Source organism: Musca domestica, unplaced genomic scaffold (assembly GCF_030504385.1).
Source record: "Musca domestica strain aabys unplaced genomic scaffold, Musca_domestica.polishedcontigs.V.1.1 114, whole genome shotgun sequence".
Lineage (NCBI taxonomy): Eukaryota > Metazoa > Arthropoda > Insecta > Diptera > Muscidae > Musca > Musca domestica.
Genome location: NW_026712144.1, coordinates 62329 through 89277, shown reverse-complemented (window position 1 = coordinate 89277; position 26949 = coordinate 62329). Strand labels below are relative to the sequence as shown.

The 26949-nt window shown below is 34.0% G+C and overlaps 1 protein-coding gene across 6 annotated transcripts in view; it reads right to left on the bottom strand.

Moving 5' to 3' along the window:
- Window positions 1–1628: 1628 nt before the first annotated feature.
- Window positions 1629–26949, bottom strand: part of LOC131800427 (protein alan shepard-like) — a 54058-nt gene continuing 28737 nt past the window's right edge. For 2 of the 6 annotated variants that reach the window (XM_059132188.1, XM_059132186.1), the window contains exons 2-9: window positions 19313–20010; window positions 15691–15749; window positions 15261–15385; window positions 9931–10072; window positions 9449–9822; window positions 3402–3554; window positions 3046–3214; window positions 1629–2944 (exon numbers count right to left, since the gene is read on the bottom strand). In XM_059132188.1, the coding sequence (XP_058988171.1) occupies window positions 3068–3214; window positions 3402–3554; window positions 9449–9822; window positions 9931–10072; window positions 15261–15385; window positions 15691–15749; window positions 19313–19611 (1299 nt within the window). In that variant the 5' untranslated portion in view covers window positions 19612–20010 and the 3' untranslated portion in view covers window positions 1629–2944; window positions 3046–3067. Of the gene's footprint in view, window positions 2945–3045; window positions 3215–3401; window positions 3555–9448; window positions 9823–9930; window positions 10073–15260; window positions 15386–15690; window positions 15750–19312; window positions 20014–26949 lie in introns of all 6 variants that reach the window. The other 4 variants (XM_059132185.1, XM_059132187.1, XM_059132190.1 and 1 more) reach the window with 3 other exon arrangements.

Sequence of the window (26949 nt, the reverse complement as noted above, 5' to 3'; positions counted from 1 at the left end):
ACTGCAACAGAAGGAAAATAGACTCAAAAGAGCTAAAGATTTGCTTCCCTTGGCCGAAAGTGGTGAACTGTCTAAATTGGCTTTCTCCGATGAAAAAACATTCGTTGTCTAGCAGTTTGTAAATAAACAAAATGATCTTGTTTACTTGCCAAAGAGGCCAGCTGAAAATGTGCACTTTCGGTTGGCCATCAGACTCAAACGCCGGCCATGATGATGGTGCGGGCCGCCATAACAGCCGACGGTCGCTCTCCGCTCGTATTATTCGAAAGTGGTATCAGAATAAACGCCGAATATTATCGTGAAAATATTTTGGAGGATGCATTAAAGCCTTGCGCACGCAAACATTTTGACCTCAGACCTTGAACATTCCAACAGGACTTAGCACCATCGCACTCAGCACGCGCCACCCAAGAATGGTTACAAAATGAGGTTCCTCGCTTCATTTCCAGTCCACAATGGCCACCAAAACACCAATCCGTTAAACTATTGTGTCAGGAGTATTTTGGAAAGCAAGGTTGGGCCAAGATACTGCAGAGCAACATTCGGGCAGCGTGTGACGTTTCATTGTCCGTTTGAAGGCCATAACTCGTGCCAAAGTTGACCAATTCGAACAAATCTCAACATATTCTAAAATTTGATGCTACTTCCGACTTTTTTGTTTTTAACTTAAAAAAAATTAAAAATAAAATTAAATAGTCAACCGAATTTTTCCATTTGGCGAAACTCGGTCCAATATACAGCAATGTTATTTGGTACTAGAGGTTCAAAAGCCTCCGTCAAATTTGTGGAAAATCGATTCAGAGTTGGATATAGTTCCCAAATTGTGACAACTCTAAAGTCATAATACGCATTCAAACAAGGTTCATGGTTGGTATGATCTTCATATAAATTCCCAATATAAACTCTGTGTAGGGTATCATATGGTGGGCCCTGACCAACAACCTAAAATGTCAGACTATTTAGTTCATTAAAGTTAAAATTTCAAAAACTATAACTTTGACATAACTTAGTATACCCACAAATCAGAGTTGGGAAACTGTTTTCAATAATTTTTTTTTTTTTTTTTTTTTGACAAATTAAATTTCGGGAAAATGCAGATCTGTATATTGTTATTTGAAATTAGGTCACTTTGATTTATTTATACCATGAGTGACCTCATTTACAATTTCAATGCTGTAATCGTTCAATGTGGTGCCATTTTGTACCGTTTCCTACCTTTCATACCTTAAAAGTACGGATTTTCAAAAAATCCAATCTTAACCCTTATGTCATTTTTTAAGATCTTAGATTCCCTTTAACGTCCTCGAAATTTCTCTCTTTGAGGTCTTAATTAAACGTAGAGCGATATTAAATATTTTTGTAGATTTTATTATTTTAAAAATTTTTTTCCAAATTAAATCCATATCCATCTGCAATCATTTTTTTGTCCATAAAATTATAAATTTAAGAAAATATTCTTATATGGACAACTTCTTTTTGTCACTTAACGTCTTAGTTAAACTTACAACTTCAATTACTTTGTTTGATTTATTGAGAATAAAAATTGAATAGTTCAAGCAAAACTCGCAAGTACTTACCAACAAATCCCCACCCAAAAGCCCCAATAAAAAATTCAACTTCTCCACAACTCCAGGGTTTTACTTAAAAATATCCTTTCACGTTTTATTTTCTCCGTTTATTCAAAATAAATAATACATCCACATTTATGGTTTGTTTTTTCCTCTGTGTGTGTTTTTCTTTTCTTTTTTTCACTTACATTTAATAAACTTTTATTTCGCTTTACTTCTTCATTATTTTCTTTGCTTCAGCTTATCATTGGTTTACCACTACGATTTTTTTTGTTTTTTTTTTTTTTTTTTATTTTCTTTAAGAACTACTGGATTTTCTGGGATTTTCTTATCATTTTTTTTTTGTTTTTGTTTTTTGGAAATTTTACAAAAATAGCTTAAGAAACACAGTAAACAAAGGAGGTGAGGAAAAAACCATAAAAAATTCATTTATTATTATAAACTACTAAAACTAGAAAAAAAAAAAACACTACAAAAACACATGACTACTTTAAAATAAAAAAAAAACATTTTTTTTTCCAAGGAGCTGTTGGATGGTGCAGCAGCACCAACTCCAAACTCCCCCGGACCCTAATAAACGATGGAATGTGCAGCTTAAGATTACTTGGTATTCCAAAGAAAGAAAGAACGAAACGAAGAAACATTTCTATTTGACTACGGCGAAAAATATGCTGGTGATGATGAGATGATGATAATGTCCTTTCCGCAGGGGCCAGGCCTGGCCAAGCCAGTGACACATGCATGTTGTGTTGGCCAGCTCTGGCATCCGGTTCTGTGTGTGACACTCAATTTGCTCAACAAAGAGTTGGCTGGTCTCTTTGTAAGAGAAATAAAAAAATATTTTTTTTTTATTTTTCCATATTTTTTTTTTTTTTTTGTTTGTTGTTATCTTCTTGAGGCAAAGCTACAGCATGTTTTTGTTTTGACTTATTCTTAAATGTTTGTTTACTCTTATTCTGCTTCTTCTTATTCTTGTTATTACGCTGATTATTTTTTTTCGTCGTATAAAACGTTGCCAGATGTTTGCATACTTATGATGTAAGTGATTGAGTGTGTTGTTGTATGTTTGTATGTGTGTATGAATTTTAGACAAAAAGCCAAAGAAAAGCCCAGTTTGGCTTTTGTTTTGTTTTCTTTTTTCTTCATTTATTTTTGTTTTACTAAAAAGCGCGTTTTTTCAAAATCTCATTCTTCTTCATCTTCGTCGTCGTCGTCATCATCATTGATTGGTTTCATTCTTCTTTCTGCATTTCTTTAATTTCTTCTCTTCCATTTCCTCTTCCACTTTATCTTTATCTTATTCATCATCGATTTTCAGTTACAAACATAAATTTTGGTTTCTTATGATACTCATCCATTTATGGATAGACTTAGAACTGTTGGTTGAAAAAAAGAGAAAAAAAAGAAAATAAATTATCAATTACCACGTCCCTGGTTCCACATGGTCCACAATTCCCAGCCAGCCATGCCAACTTACCTTAACAAACAAAAACATTCATCTACTTGGGTGCTAAAGGATGTAAAAATTGTGTATAGGCAGCCCCATTGGGTGAGGCAGCTGTACTCAATGCCTGGTCAGAGGAATCTGTCATAGGTATGGTAGGAATCATTGGAGGAGCATAATAGGGATATGAGGGACTTATATACTGGAAATTCATGAAATAAAAGAGAAGAACAAAATATGAAGAGAAAAGAGATCCGGTTAATTGTTGTAGGTGTTTTTATGGGTGTGAGTGTGTTGAAAGAGAAAATGAAATTTAAATTTAATTATTTGAAAGATATAATAAATCAATTTGTTAAGAATTTATAAAATCGAATGACTCTTTTAATCACCTGTAAAGGACCCATGGGTGGCATCATAGCTCCATATGGCATTACGGCCTCCGAACCATTCAAATACATTCCTGGACCCTGTAGGGTATTCACTAGATCGGTTTTATATGGCGAAACGCTCAAATGTTGTGGTGAAGAAGCCAATTGTAAATACTGCAAAGAAAGGGAAAGAGTAAAATAAATTAAAAAATTATAAAAAAAGCTGTTAAGGTCGATGTTTCATCGGTAAAGAAAAGAAACCTATTGCAATCACGTTTGAAAATCGCGGGTTTTGGTATTCAAACTGTAAATTAAATTTCTTGGAAAAATCTTTTTACCAACCAAGGGCTTGGAATATCATATTTCAGACAGTTCGATTGAGAAATCTTATCGATCACTTTCTTTCTCTCTTGGTTAGGTTGCTAACAGGATTGGTATAAAATACTGAAATTATTCCCTTAAAAATCATCAGTATTCGTATGCAAAATTTGGAGATCCGAAATAGTTGACCCATGCAACCAATCCATCTTCCAACAGGTTTCGAAGCATGTTTGCGAAATTGCAGAAATCGATGTACCTAATTTGGTCCAAAATAAATATTACACATTGTGGAAGAGGGTATAAAAACAATTAAAAAAGTATCGGTCGGTTTTGCAGACAGATGTACATTTTAAAATATTTTGACTTCTGTTATGAATTTTCAAACTCTTGACCCTCTATGGAGTGTGTTTGGGACAAAAGGGTCAATATTGTCCATATCGTATCGGACCTAAATAAGTATAATATAAATAATTTTATAAATATATAAGAATAATTTATGGAAAATCTTAAATTCCATATTCATCTCAGGATTCTGATTGAGAGACATATATTTAGATATAGCAAGTTGTAAAAAATCACTAAGTTGTTTCGCAATTTTTGACAGATAAAAGTATTGAAAACTTTGTCCCTTTGTGGGTGAGGTACCATAAGGGGTTCACAGATCTTGTGTTAGCAATGATGCTTGTTTGTGTGAAATTTGAAGAGAGTTGGATGTTTATTTCGCTTTCTTTGAGCGTTGTTTTTTTCAAAATTTTGAACCCTATGTGGAGCAGGTAGCAAAAATATGGTCCGGTCTCTACCATCTCTATGACACATATTGTGTTGATGGAAATATTGAGAAATTTTGGCGCGAGACCTAGAAATATTAGGATTTGCAAAATGATTATTGCTTCCCTTTCTGTGCAGAAAATATTTTTTTTTTTTTTTTTGGAAATTTCGACCACTTGTGAGGGCGGTACAAGAAGGAGTGGACCGATTTTGCCCACCTTAACACCAGATCTAGGGTTAACATAAATATTGGGATGTGTGAAATTTGAAGTCAATCGGACCCTTACATCACATTTTATAAGAGTTGTAATTATTCAAAATTGTGACCATTTGTGGGGGAGGTACTTGATGGAGGGGACCGATATTGTCCATTTTCTCACCTGACCTACCACTGACGTAAATATTAGAATTTGCAAAGTTGTGGCAAAATCGGATTATCCTTTATCTTTCCCCGCAAAAAATATATTTTTTGAAAATTTCGACCATTTGTGGGGGAGGTACCAGAAGGAGTGGACCGATATTGCCCATCTCCGAACTCGATCTAAGTTTGATAAAAATATTACGATGTACGCATCGTCGAGAGTTATCGTGCGCACGACCAAGACTGACGAACGGACGGACATCGCTAAATCGACTACAAATGTTCTGAAACGGATTTGGTCCAAAGAGACCTAGGGTCTAAAACCGTTATTTCGACTAGGCACGTTTTGACCGTATCAAATTGTATATACCCTCTGTAGCCATATGGCGGAGGGTATAATGAATATATGAAATGTTATTCGTCAAGCCCAAAGCAAAATACACACATATAGTGCAATGGACTCCACTTCAGGGTAAGTAAGAATAGTACAAATGTGAGGTAAGAGCAGATACTTGAATGCCAAATTGTTTAAATAAGAGGTGAACAACACACATAGCTCTGTCACACACCAATTGCATTTATCAAATCTCTTAAACCAGACTTCAGAAACACGAAGTCATGTGACACTTTCAATATTTTCGGACGGGCCGACTATATGATGTCCTAAACAACTATGCACTTCTAGTAGAGCCGAACTTTTAATATATATAAAAACAATTAAAAAAGTATCGGTCGGTTTTGCAGACAGATGTACATTTTAAATATTTTGACTTCTGTTATGAATTTTCAAACTCTTGACCCTCTATGGAGTGTGTTTGGGACAAAAGGGTCAATATTGTCCATATCGTATCGGACCTAAATAAGTATAATATAAATAATTTTATAAATATATAAGAATAATTTATGGAAAATCTTAAATTCCATATTCATCTCAGGATTCTGATTGAGAGACATATATTTAGATATAGCAAGTTGTAAAAAATCACTAAGTTGTTTCGCAATTTTTGACAGATAAAAGTATTGAAAACTTTGTCCCTTTGTGGGTGAGGTACCATAAGGGGTTCACAGATCTTGTGTTAGCAATGATGCTTGTTTGTGTGAAATTTGAAGAGAGTTGGATGTTTATTTCGCTTTCTTTGAGCGTTGTTTTTTTCAAAATTTTGAACCCTATGTGGAGCAGGTAGCAAAAATATGGTCCGGTCTCTACCATCTCTATGACACATATTGTGTTGATGGAAATATTGAGAAATTTTGGCGCGAGACCTAGAAATATTAGGATTTGCAAAATGATTATTGCTTCCCTTTCTGTGCAGAAAATATTTTTTTTTTTTTTTTTGGAAATTTCGACCACTTGTGAGGGCGGTACAAGAAGGAGTGGACCGATTTTGCCCACCTTAACACCAGATCTAGGGTTAACATAAATATTGGGATGTGTGAAATTTGAAGTCAATCGGACCCTTACATCACATTTTATAAGAGTTGTAATTATTCAAAATTGTGACCATTTGTGGGGGAGGTACTTGATGGAGGGGACCGATATTGTCCATTTTCTCACCTGACCTACCACTGACGTAAATATTAGAATTTGCAAAGTTGTGGCAAAATCGGATTATCCTTTATCTTTCCCCGCAAAAAATATATTTTTTGAAAATTTCGACCATTTGTGGGGGAGGGTACCAGAAGGAGTGGACCGATATTGCCCATCTCCGAACTCGATCTAAGTTTGATAAAAATATTACGATGTACGCATCGTCGAGAGTTATCGTGCGCACGACCAAGACTGACGAACGGACGGACATCGCTAAATCGACTACAAATGTTCTGAAACGGATTTGGTCCAAAGAGACCTAGGGTCTAAAACCGTTATTTCGACTAGGCACGTTTTGACCGTATCAAATTGTATATACCCTCTGTAGCCATATGGCGGAGGGTATAATGAATATATGAAATGTTATTCGTCAAGCCCAAAGCAAAATACACACATATAGTGCAATGGACTCCACTTCAGGGTAAGTAAGAATAGTACAAATGTGAGGTAAGAGCAGATACTTGAATGCCAAATTGTTTAAATAAGAGGTGAACAACACACATAGCTCTGTCACACACCAATTGCATTTATCAAATCTCTTAAACCAGACTTCAGAAACACGAAGTCATGTGACACTTTCAATATTTTCGGACGGGCCGACTATATGATGTCCTAAACAACTATGCACTTCTAGTAGAGCCGAACTTTTAATACCCCCAATATTAGGAAGGAAATTGCAAAATAATAACGTTTGAAAATTCTGAATATCATGTCTTACAGTTATATGGGGTTTAAAGAAAACGTGGACCACTATAATCAATTATCTGACAGCGAGAAAGGTGCCAATTACAAACTACAAATACCAAGTTTGAGATAATTCTGTTGGAAAATGTAGCTAAAATCATTAAAATACCGAATGATACAGTTATACGGGAGCTTATGCCCAGTCAATTTTTGTCATAGGAAGTTGTACCCATTGCGATTTTCCAAATTTAAAATAGTTTCATTGAAAAGTGAAGCTAAAATCATTAAAATACCAAATATTGGGAGGTACTGTTATATGGTGCCATACAAAGACATGGACCTATATATGCCATTTTCTCTCAGTGGAAGTAGTATTCATTACGAACTTCAAATACCAAATTTGGATCTTGGTGGAAATGTGACACAAATCATCGAAATACCAGGGAACGATATCTAAACTTGGATCCACATGTACAGCTCTCTGCAAAATAGACAGAGGGACGGACATGGCTAAATCGATATAGAGCAAGAATGTTTATACTTTGTGGGGTCGAAAATATTTATTTCGAGGAGTTACAAATGGAATGACAAACTTAATATACTTCCCATACTACGGTGTAGGGCATACAAATGTAAATCAGAGCTATAGATATAAAGGAAGTGAGTTTAACAAATGTCGTATTTGCTTCCATCATAAATCTGGTTGAATGTTCAAAAATGCACAAAAACGTGAAAACGGATGGAGACATATATGGAAGCTTTATCTAAATCTGAGCCAATTTCAATAAAAGTTGGCAGAAAAAAAACAAAGTCAAACGCCATACTTTTTAGATTTTTTTTTTAATTTGATTGAATGAAAGCAAAAAACGTCGGAAATAGCATCGAATTTTAGAATAAGTTTAAGTTTGTTCGAATTGGTCACCTTTGGCACGAATTATGACCTTCAAACGGTCAATGAAACCGTCACACGCTGCCCGAATGTTGCTCTGCGGTATTTTGGCCCATTCCCGGCGAAGCGCTTGCTTGAGGTGATCGACACATTGGTATTTTTTAGTGCCAACCTTGCTTTCCAAAATACTCCAGACACAATAGTCCAACGGATTGGTATCGGGAGATTTTTGTGGCCATTGTGCGGTGGAAATGCAGCGAGGAACCTCATTTTGAAACCATTCTAGGGTGGCGCATGCAGAGTGCGATGGTGCTGAGTCCTGTTGGAATGTCCAAGGTCTGCGGCCAAAATGTTAGCGTGCCCAAAGCTTTAATACACCATCCAGAATGTTTCCGCACGGTCGATTAATACGACCGGAAAGCGACCATCAGCTGTTATGGCGGCCCACACCATTACCATGGTCGGCACATGAGTTCTGGTGGCCAACCGAAGGTCCACATTTTCAGCTGGCAAGTGAACAAGATCATTTTGTTTGTTTACAAACCGCTGGACAACGAATGTTTTCTCATCGGAGGAAAACCAAATTCGGCAGTTCACCACTTTCGGCCAAGCAAAGAAACTCTTTAGCTCTTTTGAGTCTATCTTCTTTGTGTTGCCGTGTGAGTTCTTGCACGTTTTGGAATTTCAATGGCTTTGTCCCGAGCTCATTTTTCAATATTTGTCGAATGGAATATTGCGATATGTTCAGCTCACGAGCCATTTTTTGGCCATTTCGACGCGGTTTTCGATCAAGTCGCTTCTTTGCTTTTCAAACCATTTCTGCTGATCGAACCATTTCGAGCGATGGTACAAGACACAAAAGATTTATTTTTGTTTTTTCTTATATTTAAATGCAGGAGTGCTCTAACGATACCCTCTTGTGGTTTTCCAGCCAAATATAAAGAAATCACACTATCACCCTTAAATTCCATTACGAATAACTTGTTTTCTGAAAAATTCTCACTGAAATGCTTTTGTACGCTTGTTAACAATATAATGAGCTGTCACTGGAATAATTTTAACAGCTGTCGGAAGAGTGAATTAGAAATGACAGCAGTCTGAATTTGGTTGCAGCTTTTTCCATCTCACCCTGTATTCCAATCAAATTATAACTAATTACGGAAAAATATTTGGAATGCTTGAAGTTATACCTAAATTGATATTCCTAATTTTAATTAATTTAAATATTAATACGAATAAAAAATCAGGTATTAACATAAATTTCAAGGTCATATTTCTTGGTCCGTTGTTATTTTATGCCAATGTATTCCTTAAAGGGTATATGCGCTAGTCCTGCATATGATATTGGCTAATAATTCTAATAAATCACAATTTGTTCACTTTTTGTATTCCTTGTTAGAGTATACCCCCACATTTTTTCCTTCGAATAATAATTCACTTTCCATTACCACACTCACCTGATTCTCAAATGCTGCAGCTGGCTGTGTAGCAGTTGTAGTCATCATATAGCCCATCCATGGAGAACTAGCCAAGGGATAACTACCTATTTGGGGTGTACCAAAACGAGTATAGCCAGCTGTAGTACCATTTTGCTGAGCCCCTGGATCAGGGGTTACAGGTATACTTTCCATACCTGCTGTTCCGGCTGATATATCCAAACGCGAACGATTGTTGGGATCACGGGCTTTCAATAGATTCTTTTTGGCCGATGAGCCGCTGTCAGCGAATTTAACCACCAATGGATCGTTAGCACCCGGTATTGTAGTACCATTCAAGACTTGTATGATTTGTTCGCATTTTTCGCGATTTTCCATGCGTGCAAAGCCGACACCTGGCGAAAATACATGGAAAAAGAAATAAAAACAATCAATTGAATTATTATTTTTTTATTAAGATGCTTGTTTTTTATTGCTGTCATTAAGGGCATAGTTCCAATTACCTCGAGAATTCAATTGGGCATCACACAGAATCTTGGTCGACACCACGTGTCCGTACTTCGATAACATTTTCTCTAAATCAGTCTCTTTGAAATATGGCGGCAAATTTGTGATGTACAAATTTGTTGGATCCTGTTCTTGTTGCTGTGGTTGTTGTTGTTGTTGTCGTGGTCGATTTGTTCGTAGGTGGATGGGTGATTGGATTTTTTGGTTGGTTTGGTTTGGAGTTGTGGTGTCGATGATGTTAAAAGTTTTGTTTGTTTAGAATTTTTCAAAAATAAATTTACAGTTAGTTTAGAATCATTACAAAGTTGTATTTTGTTTACTTTTAGTTAGTTATAGTTATTGGGGTTAATAATAGAATAAATATTACGTTGGATGTTGGTAGTTAGCTACATGTGTATGTGTGTGTGTGGTTAGTATGGTGTCATTTGTATGAAGTAAGTAATGAATGTATGTATGTAGATTGTTATTATGATGTTTGCTTGTATCTACAGATATATACTACTCAACTTTTTTTTTGTATGAAAAAAAAAAACAATTGTTATCTAAGGCCGGTCCATGTCTACTCAAAATTACTTTATTTAAATCTCAGTTTCTAGGGTTTAATTTCTATAACAAAAGATACGTTGTATTTTGTTTTTAATAAATATTTTTTTAACTAGAATAGAAAACAAGACACCATACCCATTAGAGAGGGGTATTGGGTAACTGTAAATTATATTTTATTTGGAATTTTTGTGGTATTTCTTTCGAATTATTGAGACAATTAAAGAGCCTAGCTTAGACTTAATTTGGGTATGGCGTTCGTTTGAAATAATTGGAATACTGTTATAGTTTATGTATGTATATATTGAAAATCTACTGTATGAAGTACTGTTATTCACTTTTGTGATCTTTACGAATTGTCCAAGCATTTATTATTTATTTAGAATATCTTTTTATACCATCAACCATACATACTAGTATGGAGGTTATATTAAGTTCGTCATTTTGTATTTTCGGCGAAAAATTTTAGACCCAACAAAACATATATATTCTAAGACGATTTAGCCCTGTCCGTCTGTCTGTCCGTCTGTTGTAATCACGTTGAAGTCAAAACGAATAAAGACAGGAAGCTAACATTTTGCACCGATCTGTCTTTTGTCTGCAGGCAGGTCAAGTTCGAAAATGGGCTATATCGGTCCACGATATCGATTATGATGATATAAGCCCCATTTTTTTTATTGGAATCGTCTGAAATTCTACACAAGAAGTTCTTCGTGACTACTGTTCCTTCTAAAAAAGAATTGTCCACGATGTCTTATAGACCCAACCTTTAGCAACACCTTTCAATGGAATTGTCTTAAAATCCACAAAAGAAGTTCCTCGTGTGTACATTACCCCCGGAAGATAATTGTCTTATATAACGGTTCCCCTAGATATTCGGTAATTTTAGACATTTTTTTCAGTGGAATTGTCTGAAAATCCACACAAGCTGTTTCCTCTTAGTACTTTACCCCCTGGAAGATATTTTTCTATATATGTCCACGTTTTAGTATAGCACCAATATAACGGTACCCCACATATTGGGTTTTTCCATGATTTTAGCGACATTAGTCACAGGAATGGTTTTTAAATTTCGTATTCGAAGTTCGTAATGGGTACTACAACCTATGACGGAAAATTGTCTATGCTGGTCCACGTCTTTGTACAGCCGCGACACAGCGATATTTTCGACGGATTTTTTTTTTCTTTTTTTGAAAATTTCGAGTTCCTTCCGAATGGAGTAGGGTAAAGAAAGTTCGGCCCGGTCAAACTTAGCTGCATTTTTACTTGTTATATATTCGATGTCTATTATTTGCCATATTATACTTTTATAGAATATAAATTTTATCTATTCAAAAGGTAACTATTCAAAAGGTAAAATATGAATATTTTTTGTTTTTAGGAACTTGTTGTATTGTGGACAAATTTAGCACTTGCTCCAAATATTCTGCACATTTTCTAATAATTTAACCACCGGTTTTGTTGTGGAAAATTCCAAGCGGATTTGGTAGTAATCGGTTTCTAGAGTAAAATCTTAGACCAAAATAAGGGTTTATATCGGTCCAATTGTGGTATAGTTCCTAGTATTTGAGTTTGCTTCGATCACTTTTAAAGGAATTTTCTAGCCATATTCTATTGGAAACTCGCTTGAAGATTAATATTTTCGATCAAAAAAGTTTTGCTGAAGAGACTATATACCTAAAATTCAAAAAATCTTAAACCGAAAATTATTACTTTTTTTGGTGTGTTTATTTTTAAATTGCCGCTCTATGCCGCTCTTTCATAATCTGCTGAATATTTCTTGTAATTATTATTTTTTTTTGTGTTGCACAGAGTTATTACTATTATAAATATTGTTATTATTATTATTGAAAACAACATGAATTTATTAATTTCTATTATTATTATTATTATTGTTATTTTAATATTTATTTTATCATTACTATTGCTATTTTTTTATTTTTCAATTTTTATAATCATCATTTCTATTATAATGTTTTTATTATTATTTTAATAAATGTTTATATTTGTGGACAGTTAATAAAATCGTAAACTTGATCACAACCTAACTTAAATTTATATCTACACTAATATTACAATATGTAGGAACATAATAATAACATATCCTATCTACATTAACAAATTCTACATAAACAGAAGTATTTCAAGGAAGAATTCCGATTAAAAAACTAAAACTTTTTGTTTGGACAAAAACATGTAATTGTATGGCTTAAAATAAATTACTACAAATATCGAAATCTTATCGAGATAGATTCAACGATTATTACATTTTCCTAATTGTCAGTATTTTATATTTATACGAGCATAAATGATATAAACCAATTGATATTGCCCAAAATAGTCCTCATAGGCCAAGAGATAAAATTCGATTCAAAATTGAGAAATTATTTAGACAGGCCAGTTGAAAGACTGCTACTCATATAATTTTCCTCGAAGTTATACCAAATAAATGACGTCACCTTTTGTGAAACTTTAAGAGAGAGCGATATAGAATTGTGTCGTTTGACTCTAATAGAGGTTTTTTAGGGTTGCATAAATTAAATTGTTCCACCGGTCCGTTTCTTTTTGTATGAAAACTAAAAACTGGGGATTCACAGAATGAAATTTAAGTGAATTGAAGGTAAATTCGAAGGTTCTATTTAACCTGAATAGCTATTAAAATCCAAAGCATACCATCATATAAAATTTCAATGGCATCTGGTCGCCAACGCGTCTCTAATTCCTCAAATATTCATTAAAACTACGATGTTTAGAATTAAAATTGCTCTACTGAATTGAGCTTTAGACTTTTTTATTTGATATCCATAGAACATTTGGGATAAGCCTTAAGCAGCGACATTCACTGATTTTAGTTATTTTTATGTCCTTGTTACAATTTAGAATAGCCCCTATATAGTTCTCAAAGGAATACGATACATTTTAGAAATTTGGGTTCGAGACTCTTCGAATATTTCATACCCTGCACAAGCAGTGCTAATATACCTGAAATGTTTGGTTTGAAAATGGAATATATTAACTTATTTTTCCAACCACAACAGCCGTAACTAAAAATTGTAGGTCCACATTTTAGGAAATATGGAGACCAAATCAACTGTAATTTGACGTTTCGGGTTTCGTTAGTTAATTTAACTCTCTGTCTGCATTTTCGCATTCGAAATAAATCTTGAAAATCCTTTGCCTTATATGCGGGTATTATGAATTCTGAAAATGATATCAATATTCGCTACTACCCTAAGATTGTTATAAATATTGCGATGAACAAAATTGGGACCATATCGACCATATATGACCATATATGTTTGAGAGTCTACCTAGATAGTCATTAGTCTATCTATTCACAATATTCCATTCACCAAATATTGAAAAATTAGCTCGGGGTAAAGCCATTGAAACTCCAAAAAAGTGCAAGAACTAACACCGCAACAGAAAGAAAATAGACTCAAGAGAGCTAAAGAGTTGCTTCGCTTGGCCGAAAGTGGTGAACTGCCGAATTTGTTTTTCTCCGATGAGAAAACATTCGTTGTCCAGCTGTTTTTAAACAAACAAAATGATCGTGTTTACTTTCCAAAGAAGAGTTCAGAACACAAGTGCCGGCCGAACAAATCTAAACTTATTCTAAAATTGAATGCTATTTCCGACATTTTTTGCTTTCATTCAATAAAATTTTAAAAATAATGTAAACATTATGGCGTTTTTTTATCTCACATTGTTTAATAATAAGAATTTTGAACAGCCCACAGGTATAATTAGTTTTAATAAATGAAAATCAAAAATCTAATTCAAATATAAAATCATATATACATACAAAAAGTCTATAAAATTTAACATTTTTATATTGTCTAATAAATACAAATATTTATATATCGAGTCAAAACCTACATTTGTGATGGAGTAACTGTCATCGGATTTATTTGGTAGAATTTTCATTTATTTATTTTTTTTTTTTTTGGAAATTTAATCAGAGTATCAAATATTATCTTTATTTAGATTAAAGTCCAATGGTTACCAGCGGACCCCATCACTAATGCCACGTGAAAACTTTATTTAATACTAAAAAATAATATATATATAACAACTCTATTCACTGTTCTAATTGGTTAAAAAAATCTTTTTTATTTCAGTACAGTTACCAAATTAAATGAGATCTCGCTATTGTGAAAATACTATTGTAACGAAATACCTTTCTTTCACTCATCATTAGATTCTGAAACTGAGCAGGATTTTTTTAAGTATTTTAAATTTCATTCTTTTTGCTTTCTCTGTCTGTTAGCTTTATGTTTGTTTTGTTTCCTTTAAAAAAAAATTAGCACATAACAACAAACAAAAAGTCCTCCTGTAAATGAATGTCTTTGCGTTAGAAGCGTTAGAAGGAAGTAATGTAATAGTCGCGATGATGGTGTTGGTGATACTGTCCAAAGTCCAAAACAGAAAAAAAACTGGAAATACGAAAATCCCTCCCAAAAAAAAAAGAAATGAGTCCAGCCAGTCTATTATAAAGAAATGTCCTGTTTCTGGGTTGGTACGTTGTGGTTTATTTGATACGTTCATTTAGTCTTAGCTGGTCCTTTGGATTTGTTTGGTCCCCAGGTTTGGTTTTTGTTCTAATTATACATAGAATATTTTCGTTTTTTTTTTTTTTTTTTTTTTTTTTTTTTTTTTTTTGTTTTGTTATCAAGCATGCAACACAAACAAAAAGGGTAGTGTACAACGGGAAACAAAAACAAAACAAAACTGAAGGCAACGTGATAAATGAAAACTGAAAAAAGGAATAAAAACAACGTACTATGGCCGGCCTAAGGAGCACCCAAACACCCACTTTTGCCATTTGTGCTTTAATGCCTTTAGCTTGAAGAGATTTAACGGCATTCTCAGCATATGCCGGTGATTCGAAATCTACAAAGCCGTAACCTGAAAATAAGTACCAAAAAAAAAAAAAAAAAGAGAAGAAGAAGAAGAAAAAAAGGACAAATCCACAAAACAATGAAGAAGAAGAAAAAAATAGTATCAGAAATATGTGAGAGATAAGTTTCGGTTTTTTTTTTTCGAAATATTTTTTTGTGGTTTTGTTGTTGGTTGGAGTAAAACAAACAAAGAAAAAATAACAAAGTTTCATTATGAATCTTTATGAGAAGATAAAAATTACGTTAATGATAAAACAAAGTTAAAACCCGGCAACGAAAAACTCCCATGGCAGCAGCACGTTCTCAACTTACCTTTACATTTTTTTGTTGTCTTATCAAATATAGCTTTGGCCGAAACTATAGTACCATACCTGCAAGAAGAAAGACCAAAGAAAAAGAAACACCGATAAAAAGAAAGTTAAATCACTGGCAATAATGACAATTCATGTAAGCATTTAAGCAAAGATATAAAAGCGTTTGAACGCAAAAATAAAAGTTTTTTCTAATCTCAAGTACTTCAGTTTTGGGGGGTGGGTAATTGGCTTTATGAAATATGTATAAGAAAACTTGTCGGGAATATGGAAAAAAACCTCTAACATGAAGATAACTTAAAACTTGTAAGGAAAAAAACTTGGCCTGAAGACATTGAGATCTAGGTGAAAATTTTAAATAACTGACCAAAAATGTGACGAAATTATTAAAAACTTCTGAACACTGTCGCTTCACTTTCCCAAATTCAAAATATCCTTATTACACTAGACCAAGAGCGGAGATAAGAAATATAGGTCCACTGCTTCTGTTTCCTATACACAAATCGAACCATTTTCCAAAAAATGTAAGGGAAGGAAATGGAAGGATGAAACTAAAGGGAATGATATTAAATTTGGTTGGGCTATTTATTTCGGACATAGGTTAGGTAAGGAAATCGTCAGGAGGGGTTCACTATTCCTCAAATTCATTTTAAAATGCGTAGTAAAAATTACTCAATGGTACTAAAATGGTATTTGGGGAAGAATAGGGTTAACAATTTAAAATTTTGTATTTGTGTGTAATTGAGTTTATATATGCAGGATTTGTATATGGATTTGACAATATATACTAAAAAGTACCAAACGTACGAAACTATGTTCAATTTTGTGTTTGGGAAAGGGAAAAGCTAGAAATCTAAAATTTGGAAAGGGTTTTAGAAAATTAGAATAATAATTGATTCAAAAGTACTAAAATGTACTAAATTTGGTACCTTGTGGAAATATCCGACCTGATATAGGTCATTCTTGAAATTTGGTATGAATGAGGATTTTGGAGGAGTTATAGAAAATGTGTACTACTTTTAAAAACTGTACTTAATGGTACCAATCTTACTAAAATGCATTAAATTTGGTACCATGATGATATATGCGACCGAATGGAGGTTATATTTGAAATTTGGAATGAGAATAAAGTTTGGGAAGCAAAATTCTGGTATTGGGGTCACTACTGGTCAGTAGGGTTGGGATAAAGAGTTGGCGTTGGAAATGTGCCAAACGTACGAAAAGTACTAAAAGTTACTATATATAGTACGATTTGCATTGGGCGAACGGGATGAGCTTGGTACAATAATGATAAGTGCGTGGGGGTCACTTTTAAAGATGGTGAAAGGGAAAGTAGCTTGAGTTTTGAAATAGCGAATATCCCACATGGTATTAATTTCGATAAATTCAAGCTCTTTTCCTACCTTTAAAATAAACTTATATCACTTTGCATATCCCTTTCAATAGCCCAACACTATTTCAAAGTTTATTCAAGCTTTCTTACAAATCGCTCAATTTGTACTTTTTATTCGTATATTTTAAATTTAAGTCCTAATTGTTCGTTCTTTTATTTAATTTTAATATATTTGGTATCTCACCTTAGAGCAGTCCTATTTCCAGATTTTTTTTTATTTGATTGGCACAAAATCTACTTTTCAGAATGTGATCGAACAATAGCAATGTTGCACCATATTGTACCTTTTAGTACAAAAAATTTCGCATGAATAGGATGGTAGAAGGTATAAAAAGGCACAAAAAGGTATGGTTATCAAGCGAGAGTTTTGAAATTTCTTTCGTGTTACGAGAGAATAAATAATGCTTAAAGGTACAGCATTTAATAGGCTAGGAAAAAGCTAAAACCTTGAACGAGAGTCGCTCGTGGTGAGAGGGGGTGTAAAAATCCGGATTTTTTAAATTCTCCTCAAGGGTATGACATGTACAAAATTAAAGGTTCAACAAATGCTAAAACTGTTTAAGTTTGAATAAGAGTTAAGTTAAGGGGGGATTTTTAAATTTCTACGTTAAGGATACAAAAAACGTACTAACTGGTACAACATTATTACTGATTTGCATAAGGGCCACTCTTGGATGATATAACGCGGTATTTTCGGATATTCGAAGTGACTCCACGCATATATCGATATGGTATCCACATTTGATGCATTTTTAGAAAAGTGCAAAAAGGTAGAAAATGATCCATTTGACATTTTTACAACAGACTGAGGTTTGATGGAATTTTTGGTAATTTTTTTTTATTGAAGAAAATAGTTATTGAACGACGGATAAGTTCTTAAAATTTGAAATTTTGCACAAAAAATACCAATATTAATTTTGTCTTTGTAACTCCTCGAAATACTCATAATAGACCGTACAAATTATATATCAGCGTAAAATTCTAAGTCGATTTAGCGAGATCCGTCTGTCTGTCTGTTGTTATCACGCTATCTTTTGAACGAATTCAGATAGAGGACTAAAAATTTGCACACGTGTGTTATTTTTTTCAGTAGGCAGGTTAAGTTCGTAAATGGGGCATGTCGGTCCATGTTTTGGTATAGCCCTCATTTTTTCCGTAATTTGATAATATTAGCGGCAATATTCACCAGATATTTTTTTAAATTTCGTATTTGAAGTTTGTAATTGGTACTATAACTTATGACAGAAAATAGTCTATGCTGGTCTACGTCTTCGTATAGCCCACATATAACGGTACCTCACCTTTTTCGGTATTTTGATGTTTGAATTGACTTAAATATCGCATTTGAAGGTCCTAATGGATACCACAGCCTATCCTCATCTTCGTACCGCTCCCATATAACGGTTTTCATTTAAACGATATTTTTTGATGAATTTCTTAAGTGTTTCCAGTTCGTTCCCAATGGTGTATGGTATTAAAAAATTTCAAAAAATAAAGGTATTGAATTTCAGAATTCTTGCTCTAGTAAAGAAATATTTAGTATTTTCTTAGTACAGATTTTCACATGCAACATGCATGGTAAATCAAGTGTCAAATTTTGCAATGAAAGCTCTTAAAATTAACAATTTAATTTTCAGTATTTTTTTGGAATTTCGAAAAAAGACCTCGGGTTATATTCCTTCCAGTAAAATTTGAAGGTCCTATAACCAAAAAAAAAAAACTTAAATGGGGTATCAAATTTCAGAATTCGTTTTCTCGTAGTACAATCTTTAGTACTTTTTAGTAAAATTTCCGAATTTCAAAAAAGCAAGTAATGCTGATATAAAATTGTCTTCATTCGCTCCGTTTAAATTCCTGTTAAAAAAATTCCTGTCTAAAAAATCAGTTATCAAGTAGTGATAAGATGGTAGGTTTTTTCTGATTGATTATCTCTGATTTTTAAAATAAAAAACTTTTATAATATTTCAGTAATATTTTCGAATTTTGAGAAAGAATTCCGCATAATTCATCATAATCTGATTTCGAATTGAAAATACAGTGAACGACACATTAATCAGTGATTCATCTTTGACAGTTTATATACATGTATATTATGTTACACCAAATATGCCTGTTTCTTATGAGCAAATGTTTCCTCGTAAATCGTTTGCCAAACTTTTGCCCCCGACCCACAAATCAAAGTGCAGATATCGCAATATTATCTTTTGGCAAAAAAATCACTGCTACTTACTCTGAACATAAAATAACTAAATCTTTATCGGTCGTTCCCTCGGGCAAGCCGCGTATGTAGACGTTTGTTTTCGACAGCTGATCTGAACCGGCTTGTTGGTATTGCTGTTGCTGCTGTTGTTGTTGTTGTTGATGCTGCTGCTGCTGTTGCTGAGGTTGTTGCTGATGCGGCTGTTGGTGTGGATGATGCAGATGCTGTTGTTGCGTATCAGTCGTTACCTGTGGCTGTTGTAGATGTTGCTGATATTGCTGGAGCTGAGCTGGTGGTGGCTGTGTGCCATTCAATGTGGTGGGACCCATCGTTGCTGCTGTTGTGTTGTTGCTGTGATGGTTGTTGTTGTTGTTGCTGGGATGCTGATGATGTTGCGGTTGATAGTGGTGTTGTTGTTGCTGTTGTAAATGGGGATGATGCGTTGTTATTGAATGTTTATTCTTAATCGAATTTTGACCCAGACCAGTTGTTGCTGCTGCTGCTCCAGTTGCTGATGAGGGAGTTGTTGTTGTTATTGTGGCACCGGTAACTATGGGATTGTTTGTATTCAAGACCTGATTTGTATTTGCAGTAGTAAATGATGATTGTTGTTGCTGTTGTGGACTGAAATTCTGTTGATTCGTTAGCAATGCTGTTGCTGGATGCCTGGTGTTGTTGTTTTGGTTTTGATTGTTGTTATATCCCGTTGGATTAGTAAATGTTGAATGCTGCTGAAAGCAAAAAGAGAGAGAAAGAGAGAAGAAAACAATGAAAATCAATTGAATATATTTTTGCTTGCGTTTTCGTTTTTTCGTAATGGCTACGCCTAGACAGAAAGAATATGGAGAAGGGTCAAATAACTTTTAATGAGTTTCAATTACTTATTTCTGCTTTTCCCCATCTATTTTTCGATATTTTTGCGGTGTGTGTATTACTTTAGTAAATAAATGAGCTGCAAAGTTGCAAGGGCCAAAATTCCAAATAAAATGTTTTCTATTTGTATTGAGTAAAATTAATATTGCGGATATAGTAGAAATATTTCCAGAATTTTACTGGAAAATGATATTGGAATGGTTACCTGCAATATGACGCAACCGATGTTCACTTTAGATCTATGAACGTCAAACGTTAATCTAATCGATTACGTTTCTAATAGTTTTTAATCAAAATATATAATTGTAGACTTATGCACTTTTTTATCGTTGTCGGTATTAGGTCATTTTGAGTCGATCAACACATGATTTTTCTTTCCACAAAATTCTACAAATTTATATCAAAATTATAGATATATAGATAGGCTATATTTGCAGTTTAATCTAGTTTAAATCTCCGATTTATTTTTTAAGCATATGATGCTCATTTGGGCAAAGGGCTGAAAGTGTGATGTATTAGTTCACACCACTGATGTTACCTGGGCGGACAGGAGTTCTTCTCCAAATTATATTTTTTAAATCAGCTCATATTTTTCCAACGTTTTGAAAAGACATTTCTGGCAAAGTCAGTAAGGCACTCTATATTCTGCCATACCAAGGGTAACATTTTTTTTGTAATATATCAAAAAGTTTAGAAACTGCCCAAAAAAGTAGATTCGAACTAAAAAGGTACTAAAAACACTAAATAGTACCAAATGCTGTGTCTTGGAATTTAGCGGGTAAAGATAGAACTTTGAAATCTTCCATGTTGAGGTGGGCGATGGAAATGGCTGTTTTTATACCCTCAGCCACATGGCAAGAGAGGGTATATAACATTTAATACGGTCAAAACGTGCCTAGTCGAAATAACAGTTTTAGACCCTAGGCATCTGCGGACCAAATCCGTTTCAGGACATTTGGAGTCGATCTAGCGATGTCCGTCCCTCCGTCTGTCTGTCTGGCTGGTGCGCACGATAACTTTCAAAGGGAGTATCCGATTTTGTCCAAACTTGGTACTTCGTAATATTTTTGTCAAACTTAGATCCAGTTCGGAGATGGGCAATATTGATCCACTCCTTCTGGTACCTCCCCCACGGAAGGTCGAAATTTTCAAAAAATGTATTTTCAGCACAGAAAGGGAAACGATTATCCGATTTTGCTTTAACTTTTCAAATTTTAATATTTGCGTCAGTTCTATGTCAGGTGCAAAAAATGCATAATATCGGTCCACTCTATCAAGTTCCTCACCCACGAGGAGTCAACATTTTGAATAATTACAACTTTTATAAAATGTGATGTTAGAATCCCATTGTCTTCAAATTTTACAGATACCAATGTTTTTATTAACCCAAGGTCTGGAATATATCGGTCCACTCCTTCTGGTACCTCCCTCACACGTGGTCTAAATTTTATATACCTAATATGGTTGCCACACGTCCTAATATGGTTGCCAACGCAAGATCTGTTGTGAAGATGATATATATCTGCCAACCCCTACAAGTACCTCACCCTCAAAGGTTCACAATTTCCAATACCTATATCTGTCATATTTCCGAAACAAGTCGGCGAATCTTAGGTAAGATACGAATTGATTAAAACTGGCCAACTGCTTCGGAACCTCCTCCTTAAAGGGTCAACAGTTTAAAGAATCATAACACAAGGCTGGGTGTATACTTCTGTCGGCAAAATCGACAGATACTATTTTATTTGTTTTCGAACAAAATTGTATGTAAATGGAATGTTGGGTTAGTATGGGTTTTGGTATGTGTATGAAATTTTGAATAATGTACATTTTCTAACCGAATACAAATACAATTTTGGTGTTTCTTTTCTTTTACTTTAAAAAGACCAATTTTTATAATATTTTTTAATATATACTCTTGACACAAATCGAGAATCCTGTAAAGATCTCGAGATTAAAATTCTGGATTTTTATACTCTACAACACTATGTGTTGGGGGTATTATAAGTTTGATTAGGCCAAAAATTATGTAACACCACGAAATATTGGTTTCCCATATAGGAAAGTATATATGGATATCCTATCCGCCGAGCTGAGTCGATCTAGCTATGTATGTCCGTCCGTCCGTCTGTCCGTCTGTCCATGTTAATTTGTAATCACTCTACAGGTCGCAATTATGGACCGATCTTTACGAAATTTACAATGAAGGTGGTTCTAGAGTCAGAATAGAACCCTATTTCTTTTGGAGATGATCGCATACAATTTAGGGTTTGAAATGTATCAAAAGCTTTAAAAAAATCTTGATTTTGCAGTTGCTCTACAGGTCGCAATTATAGACCAATGAAAGCGGAAGTTAGCATGGGGCTAGAGCTTAGGGCTGGGTAGAAGCCTTCCAATTTTGATGGTCATCGGGTAATATTTAATATTTTTGTTAAACAAAAGTCAAATTTTCCATTAAACCGCGAACATTTTTAATCCCGGCGAAATCACAAATAGACGAGCAGGTCAATTCTGACCGTTACGTAGATGACGATAGTAAATATATCGGTTATATATAGCGAAATATATACAATGTGTATATACAAAGGAAGGGGATGTTAGTTAGAATGATTATATCTGAAGAATGGCTGGACCGATTTTGACAAATGTTGTCAATTCAGAATGCTCTCTTGACATAGAAGTATAAAATCTAAAAAAATCTCAGAAAAATATGCCAATAATGAGGTTAATATAGATTTTGTAGTATTTTGTGATATTTTTTTATTTTTTCATATTTTTTATCGCATGCGATTTTTTCAATTTGACTTATAATATATTGTTATATTTTTTCACCTTACAACACAGGTTGGGGATATTATATAAGTATTGCAAATATCGTCCAATCCTCACGAAAATTTTCTTAAGTGTAGGGTTGGGCTCAGAAGGGCTAGGCCTATTGTTTTCAAAGACGTCCGCAATATATTATGGGTTGAAATGGACCAACAACTAAAATTTTTTCTAATTTTGCAGCCGTTATAAAGGTCACAAATAGAAACCAAAGGACACGAAATCTCGCATAAAGTTAGAGTTTAGGACAGCGGGTAGAATGAACCACTAATTTTGCGTGAAAAAATACCAGCATTACTTTCAGGCGATATCCGAAATACACAAAAGACGAACTTCTGGCTTTTTTCTGCTGATTTCGTTGACGAATATAGCCAAATATCGTAGACAAGCAAATCATATAGATGAGTCTAAGTTTGGAGATACTGAGGGGCTTCTTGCATCTGGAGATGATTGCAAAATATTTAGGGGTTCAAATTAACCAAAAACAGAAATGTTTTTCCGATCACACAATTAAAGCGAATCGACACCCCTGTGAAGAGAGTTAAGGACAGGGAATAATTCTAGCATTTTGGATGATCATTGGATTATATTTAGCTGTAAAATGAACCACAACAACTAACAGCCCGACGGAGTGCATAAATATTGAGCAAATGTCCCTAGTCAAAATCCTAATTTCAAAAGCGAAATCTTCCAATATGGATTTGGACATAGGGGGGCTTCTAACATATTGTAGTGTTGTAGGGTATAAGATAGACGGCTCCGCACGACTGTAGCCTTTGCTTACTTGTTAGTTATAAAAATTTAAAAATTTCCTGGCCAATAGAATTTGATGTCATTAAAAAAAAACTTCTGGATAAAAATCGACCTCCTAACAAAAACCATGGATTTTTTATGACATTTCTTTTTCAAAGACCTCTTGACAAAAAACGGGAACTTGTCATAATTATTTTAAGATTTTCTGACAAATACATTGGCCACCATCGAATTTAAGTCCTAGAAACCAGCAACAACCATCTCCATATCTCAACTGCAGATACCAACAGAGACCTCAAAATCAGATTTTACGATTTCAGCTTTGTTCCTACAAACAATACAAATTTAGAACTAGTGCTTTTCGATATACAATTCTACAGGTCCAATATTGATATTAGAAGATTGCAGGGTCCTTGTAAACAATAAAGAAATCTTGGTCAAATATAGGCACACATGGAAAACTTAAGAGGGGTACTATATGAACATGTATAAGGCAATCTTCATAAAAATTAGAAATCTCCCCTTGCCGGACTTTAGTCTTTCAAGCCTTTAAAATTTAATGACAGCAATTTACAAACATGTTTGTAAAAATATGTTGTTTGCGGTACTTATAAACTCATGTTTACATATATTCCCGTTTTGTTGCCATTGTTGTTGCTGCTGTTGTTGAACTTTTACTCGCCGGGACACTTTATTAAATATTAGTGAACATCCTTTCATTATGTTATGTACTTAAGTGAGGATACGCTCACATAAGTTACAAAACTTTATGTTAATTAGCGTTTTTTTTTTTATTATTGTTTGGTTATTTTTCGCTGACAATAATACGGAGGTGGGTATGGGAATTTTGGGCAAAAATTATTTTTTACAGGAAAATAATAAAAATTATTATTATATTATAAATTATTTTATATTTTCAGTAAATCTACAACAATTTTTTGAAATCAGCCTTTTGCCAAATGTATTTTATAGATATACCATAACATTTTCTATTGCAATAACATTAAATGTAATTAGTATTCATAAAATATTGCTTTAAAGCTACATTTATTTATTAATATTAGAGTATAAACATATCAAAAAATATTCATTTTTAAATGACACGTGCTGTCGAGATAAATGGATAATTGATTTTCATGGCAAAGATTATCTCAATTTCCTTCATTTAATATTCTTTTAATAATTACCCAGGCAATAGCGTTTTGAACAATTTCGTTCATTCACAAAATCCCGATAAGCGATATTTGTTGTGTCGATTAATCACATTTCACCTGAATTATCAGTTTATCTTCATACGACATTAGCCGTTTGTTTGTTTCCCATGAACGGAGGAGGAGGACGGGGATTTATTTGCTGTAATCACCTCCTGCCTGGTAACCATCGTAACATGTTTTTTTTTTCTGTCGTTTCCTCCTTCTTCACGCACTGTCATTCGTTGTACTCCGGCGTTCTTTGTGAGTAAGAACACGAATGAAATATAATTGAATGCGACATTATTACATACCGCAAATATGCATACAATTAAGGGAACAGAGCGCACATATGGGATCTACAAATATAATATTCGTAAGGCGAATGCCTTTGAATGGCATGTAGTGTGGGAAGAATGGGGATGTTATAATTGTCATAACGTGGGGACATCTACTGGAAGTAATTATATAGTTCTGTTTCAGATCTGCAAGAATAAAAAACTGTTTACTACGATATCCGGTTTTTCCCTTATGATATCGAAAAAAATTGAAAAAATTGTAGATTCCTGTAAGTTCTATCTCTAAAATATAAAAAATAAAAGTCCCACTTATTTGATAATTTTTTTTTTAGCGAGAAACTGTCTAACCCCCTTGACTATAATTTGAACCTGTAGAGCGACAGTAAAATTAGAAAACAGTTCCGTTTTTGATTTTTTTGTATCCAAAATCATAGGCTTCTATTCTGTCTTCAAAGTTAGATTAGAGAGATTATAGATTATCGGGTTTAAACAAACCGAAGGGCGGAAAAACACATAACTACATCGACTTAGCTCGCCGTTATAGATCATCGGCATAATGGATTTAGGACCAATATGTCGAGGTGATACAATCATCTGGTTCAAAATATATAATTGAGAAATAAACAAGTAAGCAAAAGCTATAGTCGTGCGGGGCCGACCATGTGATACCCTACAACACTACAATGTTAGAAGCTCCCTTATGTCCAAATCTATTTTGGAATATTTCGCTTTTGAAATTATGTCACGGAGCACTGCTCAGATATTACCCTCAGCATTTTGAACAGAGACATTCGCCCAATATTTACGCACTCCGTCGTGCTGTTAGTTGTTGTGGTCCATTTTAAAGCTAAATGTAATCCAATGGTCAACCAAAATAAATAACTTCTCAGGCGTGTCGATTGGCTTCAATTATGTGATCAGGATTTTTTTTCTGTTTTGGTCCATTTTAACCCCTAAACATATCGCTGACATCTTTGAAAATAATATGCCTAGCCCTTCTGAGCCTAACCCTACCCTTGTGAAAATATTCGTGAGGATCGGACGATAATTGCAGACTGTATATAATAACCATAACCTGTGTTGTAAGGTGAAAAAATATTACAAAATATACACTTCAATATTAAGTCAAATTAAAAAAATCGCATGCGATAAAATATATGAAAAAATAAAAAAATGTCACAAAATACTGCAAAATCTGTAATAACATCATTATTGGCATCTTTTTATGCGATTTTTTTAGATTTTATTCTCTTATGCCAATAGGGAATTCTGAATTGACAAAATTTGTCAAAATCAGTCTAGCCATTCTTGAGATATAAGCATTCTAACTAACATCCCCTTCCTTTGTATATATGTATTGTATATATATCGCTATATATATCCGATATATTTTCCATCGGCATCTACGTAACGGTCAGGATTGACCTGTTCGTTTATTTGTGATTTCGCCGGAATTAAAAATATTCGCGGTTTAATGGAAAATTCACTTTTATTTAACACAAATCCTATGGTCTATTTCACCCACTAAATATTACCCGATGACCACGAAAATTGGAAGGCTTCTGCCCAGACTGAAGCTCTAGCCCCATGCTAACTTCCGCTTCGATTGGTCCATAATTGCGTCCTGTAGAGCAACTGCAAAATCAGGAAATTTTTCAGTTTTTGGTCCATTTCAAAAGAAATAGGGTTCTATTCTGGCTCTAGTCCGACCTCCGTTCTGAATTTC